Source organism: Fusarium pseudograminearum, chromosome 4, assembly GCF_000303195.2.
Source record: "Fusarium pseudograminearum CS3096 chromosome 4, whole genome shotgun sequence".
NCBI classification, from domain to species: Eukaryota; Fungi; Ascomycota; class Sordariomycetes; order Hypocreales; family Nectriaceae; genus Fusarium; species Fusarium pseudograminearum.
Window position 1 is genome coordinate 458577 of NC_031954.1, and position 13453 is coordinate 472029.

The 13453-nt window shown below is 49.2% G+C and overlaps 6 protein-coding genes across 6 annotated transcripts; 2 read left to right on the forward strand and 4 right to left on the reverse strand.

Annotated features, from left to right (window-relative positions):
- Positions 1-122: 122 nt before the first annotated feature.
- Positions 123-1765, reverse strand: FPSE_01730 (uncharacterized protein; the record flags this gene model as incomplete). The annotated part of the gene is made up of 3 exons (XM_009254850.1): positions 123-254; positions 314-1455; positions 1507-1765. The coding sequence occupies 3 exons, from the start codon at positions 1763-1765 to the stop codon at positions 123-125; spliced, it is 1533 nt and encodes a 510-aa protein (XP_009253125.1).
- Positions 1766-3249: 1484 nt separating this feature from the next.
- FPSE_01729 (uncharacterized protein) lies at positions 3250-4708 on the reverse strand (the record flags this gene model as incomplete). Its single annotated transcript, XM_009254849.1, has 3 exons — positions 3250-4204; positions 4252-4310; positions 4364-4708. 3 exons carry the CDS (start codon positions 4706-4708, stop codon positions 3250-3252), a joined length of 1359 nt encoding a protein of 452 aa, XP_009253124.1.
- Positions 4709-5102: 394 nt separating this feature from the next.
- FPSE_01728 (uncharacterized protein) lies at positions 5103-7146 on the reverse strand (the record flags this gene model as incomplete). The annotated part of the gene is made up of 2 exons (XM_009254848.1): positions 5103-6992; positions 7051-7146. The coding sequence occupies 2 exons, from the start codon at positions 7144-7146 to the stop codon at positions 5103-5105; spliced, it is 1986 nt and encodes a 661-aa protein (XP_009253123.1).
- Positions 7147-7828: 682 nt separating this feature from the next.
- FPSE_01727 (uncharacterized protein) lies at positions 7829-8350 on the forward strand (the record flags this gene model as incomplete). The annotated part of the gene is made up of 3 exons (XM_009254847.1): positions 7829-7843; positions 7890-7974; positions 8055-8350. 3 exons carry the CDS (start codon positions 7829-7831, stop codon positions 8348-8350), a joined length of 396 nt encoding a protein of 131 aa, XP_009253122.1.
- Positions 8351-9287: 937 nt separating this feature from the next.
- FPSE_01726 (uncharacterized protein) lies at positions 9288-9827 on the reverse strand (the record flags this gene model as incomplete). Its single annotated transcript, XM_009254846.1, has 1 exon — positions 9288-9827. One exon carries the CDS (start codon positions 9825-9827, stop codon positions 9288-9290), a length of 540 nt encoding a protein of 179 aa, XP_009253121.1.
- Positions 9828-12665: 2838 nt separating this feature from the next.
- Positions 12666-13395, forward strand: FPSE_01725 (uncharacterized protein; the record flags this gene model as incomplete). Its single annotated transcript, XM_009254845.1, has 4 exons — positions 12666-12668; positions 12763-13026; positions 13079-13335; positions 13386-13395. 4 exons carry the CDS (start codon positions 12666-12668, stop codon positions 13393-13395), a joined length of 534 nt encoding a protein of 177 aa, XP_009253120.1.
- Positions 13396-13453: the final 58 nt, after the last annotated feature.

The following is a 13453-nucleotide window of genomic DNA, read 5'->3' on the forward strand; positions in this document are numbered from 1 at the left end:
AGAGATATCCATCCAATCAATTAATCAGCCATTACTAGGAGTGCGTGTGCTATGGATGCTACAATGAGACAGACGTATGTATGTATGTATGCTATGCTATGAAATGAGACCTGATGACATTATTACAGGAAGAGCTTGCTGCCGTGGTACTTGGTCTTGTCAGAGTATGTCTCGCTCTGGACAACAGCCTCGGAAGATCGCTCAGGGAATCCCTTGAAAGACTTGGCGTAGGTAGCGACAGAGTGGGCGATGAGCTGCGGGGTGTCATGTTAGTGTTACCGTCATCAAGACATGTGATGGATGGTGGACTTACCTTGGTGTTAACCTCCCAAGCAGTGTAGTTGACGTTTGTCAGATCGTCACCGATCTGGTGGTAGTTCTTGTCGTACCAAACACCAGCCTCTCCGCCAAACATGGCAACCTCTTCTTCAGTCTTGACACCCTCGGCACCGGTAGCGATACCACCAGCAGGGATACCGCCACGGATGAAACCGTCATAGTCGCTGCGACCGTCAAAGGGGATAAAGGTGTAGTTGAGACCCTGCTCCTCGTACCAGTCAACGTACAGGTTGCGCAGCTCCTCGGATCCCTTGGGGTTGGCAGCGTTGGTGGCGTTGTAGATCTGGTAGGCAAAGTTGGGACTGGCCATCATGTCGTAGTCCATGAAGAGACGAATCTTCTGGTTCTCCTCGTCGGAAAGGACAGAGACGTAGTGGTCAGATCCGAGGAGTCCTTCCTCTTCGGCGGCCCACCAGGCGAAGCGCACACAGTTGTTGACGCGGTACTTGGTCAGCTGGACAGCAACCTCGAGCACGGAGATACTGCCAGAGCCGTCATCGTTGATACCAGGGCCCTCGGCAACACTGTCGCTGTGACCACCGAGCATAACACAGTTCTCGGGATCACCGCCGCGGGTCTGGGCGATGATGTTGGTAGTAGAGATAGTCTTGACCTCGGCATCGATGTATGCAATAGCATCAACCTCCTCGCCATCCTTGATCTTCTTGACAACAGCCTTACCCTCATCACCACCAAGACCAAAAGTAGCGATGTGGTCAGGAGAAGGAGTTCCCAGAGTTCCGTGAACGTCGCCCTTTTCGTAGTTGTACACAACGGCCGCGACAGCACCCGCCTTGCCAGCGTTGCCGGACTTTGTTCCAAAGGGGCATGTTCCACGAAGGACGAGAGCAATGTTTCCCTTGACAGCCTCGGGATAATCGGACTCGTTGCATCCTTCGTTATCGACGAGAACGAGCTTTCCGTAAACAGGCTCCTTGTTCTTTGTAGGGGGTGTCAGACCCATGGGCGCAGCCTCCTTGGGGACATCACTGCCGATAACGAGTCGCGACTCAAAGACGTTACCCGAAACGGCAGGGAATTGCTGGTTCGAGACGGTGTAGTAGCCGCCCAGCTTGGCCAATTCAGCGTGAATGTACGACAGCGTTCCGAGATGGCCTAGTCACAGGTTAGTTGATTGTAGTAATGCCGATGTCGGCGTTAACTCACCTTCGCTACCGATGACGCGAGTAGGATGACCGTACTCCTCCTCGCCATTCTTGGCAATCTCGTACAGATCCTTTGCTCGCGCCTCGAGGTTCTCAGGCTTGATGCTCTTCTGCAGCTCCTTCGTGTCCACCAGAGGCAGATCGTCACTAAAAGGACTCCATGAGAGCTTGGGGACTTGGAGGTTGAGTGGGATCTGGAGAGCTGAGACGCCCGACAGAGCGGCCGTGGCAGCGACCAGACAGAAACTCTTTGTTGTCATTTTTCTGTGTATGTTTGATGATGATGACAAGAGGAAGAAGGATGGATGAACGAATCGGTGAGAAAGAAGTAGTTATGGTTTCAGTCGGCTCTCCGGGGTCCCCAGGTGATACAAGCTCTGGTGCTTGTGACGTGATGATCTTGAGCTACTGCAGCTTAGCTTGGTTGCCCTGCCAGGAACCCGAGGCATCCCTTGCTTATCTTTGCCTGGTCTGGATTTCAGGGCTGTTTCCCCGTGTCTTGGCGGTGACCTTACCCTGGAGGTTGTCTTATCTATGGATGCCATTACTCATATACCTACATAGGTAGATAAAGATAATATTGTAGGATGATGATTATTAAACTCCTATTTCTACTGAAAGGCATATATTAATTGACGTTGCCGGGTTTTGAGTGTAATAAATTAATAGATGCTCACACGTAGGGATAAAAGACTTGAGATAGTTGCTCCCACTTGAAGTTCATGATGGTCAGTCAACACAGACCTCGGACTGTTTTTTCAATCCCGTATTCCAGTTATACAAGCAAGAAGTATAGAAGACGGGTAAGGCGGGACATGGTAGAAAAATACCCGAAGAGTGCGTTGATATGTACTGCTATAGAACATACGGTTCTCATTCCACCCGCGATGTGTGTAACACAAGGCATAAATACTTCGATAATATGAGCCTACAAATACAGATACTTGCATTGCACCGACAAACCAATCAATTAACAAGTCACCTTTTACAACAAACCCCGATGCAACATGCTGTACAACCCTCTCACCCTCCCATTCGCCACTCCGTCTTACACCCAAGACTTACCATCTCACACATCTTGGTCAGAAACCGTCAGCTCACGCACATAGATAGGGTGCTTACATGAGATCAACCGCTGACGCTGACGCTGACAAAATGAAGTGTTGTGATAAAAGAAACCCATTCCCTTCTCTCAAGTTTATTCATCATCATCTAAATTACAATGCATCCTGCTTATACGCTCTACATCGGCCTTGGAGCTCGCGTGGCGGAGTGGAAGAATGATGTATACGACGCAGTCAACAAGGCGTTCACGGAACCAGCTGATCTTCAGAATCAGGCAAGTTGAGTGACTAAGACAGAAGCGAGAGTGTATACTTATATTGGGATATAGGTAGATGAGAAGAAACCTCTCATTGTTGAAAAGAGAGTGGAAGAAGGGAAATACGGATCGGAAAAGGAATGAAGGGAGAAGAAATAGCTGGACAATGAGATACAGGCTTGAATAAGCTTGGGATAATTATTGAGTTGTCGATATCACAGTGCTATACGGATAAACAATTTGACACCAGGCATATTCACATGTTATTTATCTCTGCGCCTCAAACTGCTCATAGGATAAATTACCAAAATAGGACATATCCCAATCCTAACAGCCTTCCTATTCGCCCCATTTCACCCTGCATGCACGCACTTCCATACTCTCAACGCGAAACAAACCAGTTCATTCAAATATAAATCTACATCAAGGAATGCTCATCTTGACATGATCACCCTTCTTCGTCGCCCTCCCCCCAAACCCCCACCCAATCTGATGCGCAAGCTGAATCTCAATCCCCAAATCATCCGCCCAAGCCCACACAAGGCCCGGATTCTTCTGAAACATTCGTCCTGCAGCGACGAGATCAAGCGATACATCACCCTCGTCTTTACCAGAGATAATCTCCTCAGCCAAAGTTCCCGTCTTTATACTCCCAACTGTACTGACGAGAATTTTATCGCCGACCTCTTTCTTGATATACTTTGCAAACTTGGCCTGATAACCTGGTCCGCCCTGGACTTTCTGCATGGGATGGTTACCGCCGCTAGACACATCGATCACATCGACGCCGCGCTCTGCAAAAAGCTGTGTGAGTCTAGCAGCTTGATCAACAGTCCAGCTCTCGCCGTTGTACTCAGTGTTAGTATCGAGCCAATCCGTAGCACTAATCCGCACAAAAAGCGGCATACTCTCCGGAATAACAGCCCTTACTTCCTCAACAAGTTCTAGCGCAAGACGTGTTCTATTCTCAAAACTTCCGCCGTACTGATCAGTCCTCTTATTAACGCTCGGCGTCAGAAACGAACTGACCAAATACCCATGCGCAAAATGTAGCTCGATAACGTCAAAACCAGCAGTTACAGCGCGGTTCGCAGCTTTGACGAAATCTTTCTTCAGCTGGTTGATCTCCTGGATTGTCATGCTGCGAGGCGTGGGATGATGCTCGTTGAATGGTTCAGTGCTGGGCCCTACGACGTCGTCGGGCCAGCCGTTGACTTCCTCTGTTGCTGTGGCACCGGCGCTGAGCCAGGGGGCCACGCAGCTGGCTTTGCGGCCTGCGTGGGCTAGTTGGATGGCGATGTTGGTGTTTTGGCTATGTGCAAAATCGACGTTTTTGCGGAGTGTGTCGACGTGAGCGTCTAGCCAGATACCAGCGTCCCTAGATCTGTAAGTTTCCGCATATGAAATTATAAAGTCAAAACTTACTCTGGTGTGATACGACCATTGGCCTGTACAGCAGTGGCCTCCACCATCATAAGTCCAGGCTATTACCGTTAATATTGCCGTTTTCGATATCATTGGGGGAAACGCCACTTACACCACGCTGAGCCATGCCTCCGTAATGAGTAATGTGCCAGGGCGTCATAAAGCCCTCATGGCACGAGTACTGACACATGGGACTCACCCAGATCCTATTCTGCATTGTGACGCCACGAATCTTGAGAGGCTGGAATAATCTGGGCACCGGTCTTCCATCGTCGGGTTTGATGGCTAGGCCAGCAGGGGGATCTTGTTCTGGGGTGAAAAAGGGAACGCCTTTGGCTGCTACGTTGGGGATGGGATGGCTGCACTTTTCTGTCTTTGCAGGAGCTGGAGTTTCGGGCCTCGAGACGGGAATGCCGTGGTGAGGGTGGGTGATTCGCTTGGTGAGATAGGCGGCCATGTTGAGATTGGAATTGAGGTTGTTGAGATAGAAATATCACAGTACATGAAGTTACAACCTCACAACAGCGGAACAGCAGTTTATGTATTGAAACATGATGGATCAATGACGTTGTGATTATGAATCTTGATCGTCAAAAATCGCTCTCCATTGTTTCATGGGAAGCTACTGGGAATATTCCGTCGACTTTCGGCTTGATATCGGAGTGGGCAGTCTTTAACGTTGAAGCATTTATAATAAATAACGTTGCCCAAATAGTGGGTCAACTATCTATACTAGACCAAGATTTAGTGTAGCCTGATTGTGTTTGTTGAATCCGTAAATATACAATGACTAATCCCGCTCGCCCCAAAAAATGTAAATATGTTCAGTCCAACGCCCCCCGATTAGCATATCATGAATCAAGAAACCTGCTGTTCACCCTTCGTAGCCTTCCACTCCTTCGGTGGCCCGAATCTTCTGTCGTTGAAGCATTCCTTCCCATTAAACCAGCTGTGCCGAATCGCTTTCGTCCCCGTTCAACATCTTCTGCCTCTTCCGTATTCATCTTGGTTCCAAAGCTCTTGCGATTTCTCACTCTTCGCTCATCATCAGGATCCAAGAATCGATGAATTGTGCGGTGATCCAAGATCCTTTCCTCCTTGTCATTAGGTCCTGCCTTGTCCGTCTTGGGCCAAATGTATCCGTAAAGCTTTGAGTGTCGTTCGCAGCGAGGACACGAAGCTCGTGTAAAGTATGCGTTCTGTTGTACAAAGTACTCGTCGCAGTTGGTGCACTGAATCCAAGCCATCTCAGGTTCTGATAGCAGTAGCGGCGTAAGGAGGTAATCGCCTGGTGTTCGCACTCGAGCTGGTGGTGTGTCTTCTTTGTGGACACGGCGTGGTTGCTTCTTCCGCTTTGACTGTTCCGCGTCAGCCGCTTGGCCCTCCTCAACGGCCTCAATACTGGTTGCAATTGGCGCAACCGGTTCAACTGGTGGAGGGACCACCGTTACTTTCTTCATCTTGGACTCAGGTTCGCTCTCCATCTCAGACTCTAGTGGGTCGTTCAAAATAGCCTGGATAGACATAGTATCCAAACTGCTTCGATTACTCGACGTAGCCCCATTCTTCTGCTGTGGTGATTGCGAACCCTCTGTGCTCTGCGGTGAGACTGGTGCGAGTCTGCTCTGCTCATTGTTCTGCTTCTTTGATGCGCCCTTCAATGGCGTTTGCATAGGCTCTGGAGTCTCCTTCTCAGGTGAAGTAACATCTGTTTCGACAGCTCCACTTGATTCACTAGCTGTGACAGATGTGCCGCGTGATGAAGAGTCCGAGACTATTGGCTGGACCCCAAGCTTTTGTCGTTTCGCTGGTGTCTTGGGTGGTGTGGCCAGAACATCGTGTGTTCGCTTGCGACTGGTTTGGTCGATAGATGGGGATCTAACAGATGATGTATCACGGGCCAGTAGTGATCCTCTGGAATTGGCTTTCGTAATCCGTGGTCGCATGTCGGGCGTGACTGATGGTGTCCGTGAAGAACCAGAAATACTGTCATCTCTTCGTCGTCGTCGAAGTGAGTAACCATCTGACAGACTCTGCTCAATGCCCGTCTGAACTGGCACTGTCCCCTCTTCTGGCCCCCATGCATTTCTCAATAGATCCTCGCATGTCTTGCAAAGGCATTCACAGTTGTTCTCGCCAAAGTAGTTATCTCCGTACGTGACTGTGATTTCCTCTCCTGCATCAATCGGCCTCGTTGCGATAATCTCGATTCCGGCATGGCTCGTCCTCATAAGTTTGGCATTTGCATCGCAATCGTGGTTCGCAAACCGAGCAGGTCCCATAAAAAGACTCGTGCACTTGCTTCGTGAGCTAACAACAATGCTGAAATCCTTCTTTTGTGATGAGATTGCCATCTCCTCTTCTGGTGTGATGACTACCTGTACACCGGACAGGTACTTGATAGCTTCGTTGCGCCGTATGGCTCGTCTGGCTGTCACAGCTGCCTCGTGGCTGACAATCGTGTATCGGTTCGTTGAGCTGACCTCCCAAGGACAATCCGGCAGATAAATCTGCACATAGCGTCTGAGATGTTTTCGGAAGTCGTCCTTCTCCTTGTCGGTTTTCAACCCATTGTGAAATCTCTTGAGTCCGTTGGTTGTCAATAATCGCTTCTCAGCACTGTCCAAATCCTTCTTCAGAACTACCTCTTCTTGCAGGATCTTGCTGATTTCCTCCTCCTTTACACCTCGCGAGGGGTGATAGGATGTGCGGTTCTTGGGGACTGTTGTCCAATAAAAGACCTGGCTGTGTTAGAGTCGCATTGACTTCTCATAGGATACTCAATTGTAAACCACTCACATGATCAACTAGGGCGTCAGTGAGAATGTCATCATATGCTGACACTTGAGCCAGTGTCATGCGTTGCTTCTTGTTGGCCGTCTGTGAAGGGGCCATTTTGGCAAACCTGAGGTCTCCGTCAAGAGATTCGTGCCGTTGGAACCACTGTCGGAAAGACAAAGGAGCGTACGTGTCCCTCAAGAGTAAGTCCTAGCGAGAAAAGAGCGGAGTTGTCGATCGTTGGTTCACTGAATCGCAGCCTTGTCGGAGCTACGGTCAATGATTCTCAGCTCCCGTCAAGCAAAGATGTAGGAGGTAAAAGAGAGAAGGCCAGTATCAACGGTAGTTGTTCTGTTTGAGTTCAGTTCATCCGTGCCGCAACGTCATAGCCTAAGAAAAGGGAAGTCTCTTCAGTAAAGAACGATATAAGGAGAGACGAGGCTCAAACTTGAGTGAGAGAACGGCGTCGCAGCGAATAACCTCTCAAGGAATCGGACTTGAAGGAGGGAAGAGATGGTCAAGGTGGAATGACATGTTAGTGTCTCGCCGGCCTTGGAGGTTAGGGGTTGCTTTGTTCGTCCTTCCCTGATCAAGGCCGGTTCGGGGGCATTGGCCAGGCGACGGGTGGGGCGGTGTCTTAATGAGATGTTTAATCAATATGTGGCGCAGTTTCAGCTGTGGCTGTGGCTGTCTGCACGTGATACTATTCGAAAAGTTCAGTTGGGCGAGTTGACGATATCCCGAATTGAACCGTGGTGAGAGTAGAGCTATCGATCCTCCGCGAGCGGATACCGTCAAGATGATTCAATTAAAGGTGTGTTCCTCCCGAACTTGTCTACATGTATATACTGACCATGTAGACAATGCTTAACTGCATCGACAACTCGGGCGCTGCCCTTGTTGAATGCGTCTTGGTCGTTGGCCAAAAGCGACATGCCCGAATCGGTACGATAACTCTCAGCCCACGATAACACCTACTACTCGAACGATATCGAACCTACTCGAATAATAACTAACTCTCCCAGGTGACCGTGTCGTTGTTGTCGTCCAGGAGCAGCGTGGTAGCTCCTCCGGTGGCATGGCCGGTATGTCTGCCGCCAACAAGGTCAAGCGAGGTGACATTCGTCACGCCGTCGTCGTCCGAACCCGATACCCTACACAGCGCCCCGACGGATCAATCGTCAAGTTTGACGACAACGCCTGTGTTTTGTTGAACAAGGCTGGTGACCCCGTTGGTTCACGTATCAACGGCGCTGTTGGCGCTGAGCTGAAGCGCAAGAAGTGGAGCAAGATCTTGTCAATGGCTCCCATGCAGGCATAAACACATCACAAGTCAGGGACAGAAGAAATTACAACCAAAGTTAGGGGAAGGGACGGTTGGTGATTTATAAAAGACACCATAGACTACGGGAGCGAAGTTGGCTGACAACAGCCGTGTACGAGTGGAATACTGTACAATTATGAATACTATACTCGGGCATATGCGAGGCGTTGATGCGAGAATAAAAACACCTTTCAGCTCTTGACATTTCACAACATTCACGTAATACGATTCATCAAAGATAATAGAGACAAAGACTGCGAATGGCAGCTTGTCGTGATTTAATTCCTTCTCCTCCATGCTCACTGCGTTGGCAGTCTAATACAGGATCATGCTTGAATACAAGTTCCAGTTCCATTTCCTTTCTAAAAAGTCCCCAGCGCCGATGACAGAACCTTGTCATAACCTTTTGTAAACGCCTTGCCAAATACAAATGATAATGCGACCATCTTGCACAGCGACGTGTCGGTGCCTGGGTATCGATACAAGGTCTCGCTCAAGTGAAAATGTGACCGCAATCGCAGCAGACGTAAAACAGTTTCTGGGCCGTTGTTAGTATGGCGATGACTCAAAGAATAGAATCATCTTACCATGCCGGTTTCAGCGCTTCGCTGCTGAGACTGAAAGAAGACAGCTTCGGTGTGTTGGCAACTAGGGCAGGTCTTTGTAGATCGCGGGAGCTGCAGCGCGCAAAAGAAAAATAAAGTCAGCCAGCAGTCTTTAAGCGATGACAAGCGGGTTCCAAAGAAAACGCGAGCCACCCGTGCTCCAACTGCTGTTTCCAACTTTTACTCATGTCACGGTCGGTCCATGTGCCGCCGGAATATAATACCAAAGCCCGAGCATGTGCCAGCCCAAAGTAGAAAGTGTTCGCCAGTAATGTCGTCATAATCATAGTCGTCGTGATGTAGCTTTATAGTTTTGTTGGGAGGAAAACTCATGAGTCGGACATCATGGAGATCTCTTCAAGAAACTCCTCGCTAACGTCGGAGAGGAAGTCATCAGACTCTGTCTTGGCGTAGTCAGAGTCCTCGTCCATCATCTCCTCATCGTAGTCGGCAGAAGGGTCCTCCCATGGCAAGGTGAACTGGCACATGCCCGTGATGGGCTGACTGATCTTGTTCAAAGAGGCAACCATATGGCAATCGGGCTTGCCGCAAGAAGTACAGTAAATGACTCCACCACAACCGTGGCAGAGAATAGGTGGAAGGTCACTAACCGTCGGATCGGAGCCAACATCCTGGGTGACACCGGCGGTCTCACCGGCCGAGGTGTTGAGGTTGTTGCGGAAGACGCAGGTAGACTTGGCGTCCTCGGTGTACTGGCATGTTCGGCAGGTGAACTGAAGCTTGTGAGCGTCTTGGTCCTCCTTGGGGTAGAGCATGTTGGAGCATTCGGAGCAGAATCGGAAAGTAATCTGCTCGAGCTTCTTGTCGGCTTCGGCCTCGTAAGAGGTGGTGGACTGGGGAGTCGCCATTGTGTCGGTCGCGTTGTTGTGTGTAGGTGGTGTAGTAGTTGAGAGTATGAACAGAATGATTGCTCACTTATTGTAAATGCAAAAAGCAGATGCAATAATTGGAATATCAGTGTATGTTCAAGCCGTGATTAAAGGTGATTTGTCGCTCCAATGTAGAGGTCGAAGTGTTGATGAAAGAAGAAGAAGAAGAAGGGAAGAGTTGATGAAAGGCGGCGAGTGCTATTTAGAAAATAGAGGGAGGGGCTCGCTTTGGCAGCTTTGGTCCACTTTTCCTTTCGGGTGCTGAATTTGAGCTGATGGCGTGGTTTGGTTTGTGGCTTTTTTGTGTGGTTGGGCTGAGCTGAGTTTGAGTGCAGACAAGGCGACCAGAGATTATAGTATTATGTAGCCAATATGTAATTGTTGTTGAATTTGTGAGAATTGTTTGAGTTGTCCAGAGAACAATAATTTGAGTCTAAAGTATAGAACAAGAGGAGACAGAACAAAGCTAAGTACCCAGGGTTGGGCGGCTAGGTGGTCGGGTTTTGTATGGGGATGAGTAGCAGCAAGTGACTCTTGTGACAAAACCAAGGCACAAATGTTATTCCAGGCATACAAGTCAGTAGTTTCATCCCCCCAGTGGCCTCGTGTGGGCGGTCACACGTGGGCGGGCAGACAAATTTCTCTTTTCTCCTGCAGCGCCTTGCTATTGCTGACTCCCATTCCCTCTATCTCACGGTCTGATATGCAGGTGGCAAGGCAAAAACACTGGGGACTGTGATCCGACAGGGGTTATTTGTGGTGACTCACGGCTTCAGCGAGTCAATAATTCTTGATTAGGTGTGAAGCGGTGATGCCTGGGGAGAATATTGTCTGGAGGCAGCTAGAAGGTGCTTAACGAGGCGTGAGCAAATACTATTCACTGTACTGGCTGAATATTCGCCGACGCATACCAGGTCCAGGTTTGTATGTTAAAAACACAAGGCTGGCCAAGCAGGGGATGTTCACATCATCACTCGCGCGTTAATCAGGCACAATGTAACATCTGTCACGATAGGGGAGACTATAGTGACATGCACACAAGAGACACGCATCAAAATGGCATCTACTGATTGACCAGCAAACGTAGAAGCGGATGCAGGAACACGCTTTCCTGCCGCCTCCAACGATGTAGGCGCGGGACGAGTGATCACCAAGGGGCACATGAAGGTCTGGAAGAGGTCCACGAGACCATCGCGATCGCACCAAGACGGGATTTGAGACACGATCAACAGAAAAGGCCTCACGTGTAGTATACGTACCCAGCATACGACTTGACAGTGAATGTGTGTTGAATGAGCAGCAAGCTGAGTCAATCACAGCTCAACTAAAAGCTGCTTAGACCACCAGATATCGGTAAACTTGGATAGAGATATTAAAAACTTAAGCCTCAGTTTATACGTCACTAGAGCGGTGTTTGTTCAGCTAAATGACAGCCCACTTTCATGTTTCTCTAGCAATCCACTTAGACGATAGTGCATCTCAGTCTTGTTTTGTCTCAACATCGAGTGAGCTTATACTTACGGTGAGTGAGTCGAGACTCGTTTCAATACAAGGAAGTAAAGTTATGCCAAGTACTTTGCAGAGTACTGTGAGGGTGAATTATTCACAACCTGGAAGTAAATTCGGCTGTGGTGTTCTGAGGGGAATAACATCTGATGCTTTGGTCTCTAACAGTAACCGATGAAGGTGTAACTGGGCAATTGTGCGTATCACAGTTTCGATCGGTTCGGCGCGTTAAGCTCGTATCAATAAATTACAATAAATCAAAACATTAAAAGAAAAACTCAAAATTATCTGTAACCCTTTCACCGCCCCAGTCTTTGTGATCCAAGCTGCTCATCGAATTGTCTACTCACACAGATAGAATCCCATAACTTGGCCCTATTCTTAGGCCAACTACCCATTGGTTAAGGCCGTTAAAACCAGGGCCGCACCACGTAGCTTTTTAACATCTTGACAAGGTTCAGGGCTAGAGGGAGAGTGACAGGCCTGCATATCATCCCGGATTGACTGGATGTCGACGTACAGCATGTACACGTCTGTTGCATTGTGGGTATGGATGAGGACATTCTTTTATGGTATTTGGTTAATGCCCATCTTGTAGCATAAGCTCAAGGTGGTGTAACCCAACAGTGTCTGCAAGTTGAGATGGGAACTCCGCAGTAAAGGACAAAGACCTGGGGTTGAATACGACTCTCAATCAGACTCCGTATCCCATACGAAAAGAAACTTCAGCTCGTAGGATGATGCTACAAGTCTGGTGACGATGAAACCCCTTGTTTGCGCATCCACTAGAATCAGCCCCATGACCCCCAAACCAGTGATGATGTCTCGTTATTGGACAAACCCAGAGTTATTGAAATGGTATTAACCAAGTTAGACTTTATCCCTCGTTACGAGATGAAAAGGCGTCTTAGTTCAAGGGGATGTACAGAGTATCGCTGCAGGGTAATTGTCCCTGTAACCTATCACGACCTCCCATCTAATGAATAGGACACCCCGCGTCAAACCCCGCGCAGTTGGTTGCCATGCGGCGCTGGCGTTGGCGTTGCTAAGGTGAGCGGGGACTTCCAATTCTGTTTCTGCTTCTGCGGGATGGACGGCACGTCATTGTTCCAGGCCTTTGCAGTTGCAGTCCCATACCAGGGCCAGCTCCATCAGCTCCAGCTCCAGCTTACCTTGTCTTGCTTGTAACATCTACTTTTTCCTTCATCCAAGACGACGATCTCGCGATACATATACCAACAACTACAACGCTGTACTCAGCTCCCTTTAAACAACCCTAATACCCACTACCAAGTCAACACCGACATAAACATGGTAAGCATCGCAACCAGAACATCTCAACTGCCCAATTCCATTGGCTTCCATGGATGACTTCAGCTTCCTCGGTCAACTCACTGACGCCCTCTAGGCTGACACCGGTCTTCCTCCTGGCTGGGAGGTCCGACACTCCAACTCAAAGAACCTCCCCTACTACTTCAACTCGGCCGAGAAGCTGTCGCGATGGGAACCCCCCTCCGGCACCGACACCGACAAGCTCAAGCACTACATGGCCACCAACCACAGCGCTGGTTCGCGTCCCGGTGCCGTCCCCGGTGTCCCCGAGGGCAAGATCCGAGCTGCCCATCTTCTCGTCAAGCATCGCGACAGCCGACGACCCAGCAGCTGGAAAGAGGTGTGTTATCCCCACAACTATGATAGCAGCCTGACTAATGCAATTCCTGCAGGCAGAGATTACTCGCTCCAAGGAGGAGGCTTTCGAGATCATCAAGGAGCACGAGAATAAGATCAAGGCGGGAGGCGTCAGCCTTGGCGAGCTTGCTCTCACCGAGTCTGACTGCTCCTCTGCTCGCAAGCGGGGAGATTTGGGATACTTTGGCAGAGGAGATATGCAGAAGGAGTTTGAAGATGCTTCCTTTGGTCTTTCGCCAGGCCAGATGAGCGAGATCGTCGAGACAGCCAGTGGTCTGCACTTGATTGAGCGGTAAGTTGTTCCCTAACGTTTCCAGACCTTGTTACTGATTTGTTTGGCAGTTTGGAATAATTGGAAAAAAGTATATAAATTATCAAACGTTGTAAATTGACAAAGCAGAGCACATCGT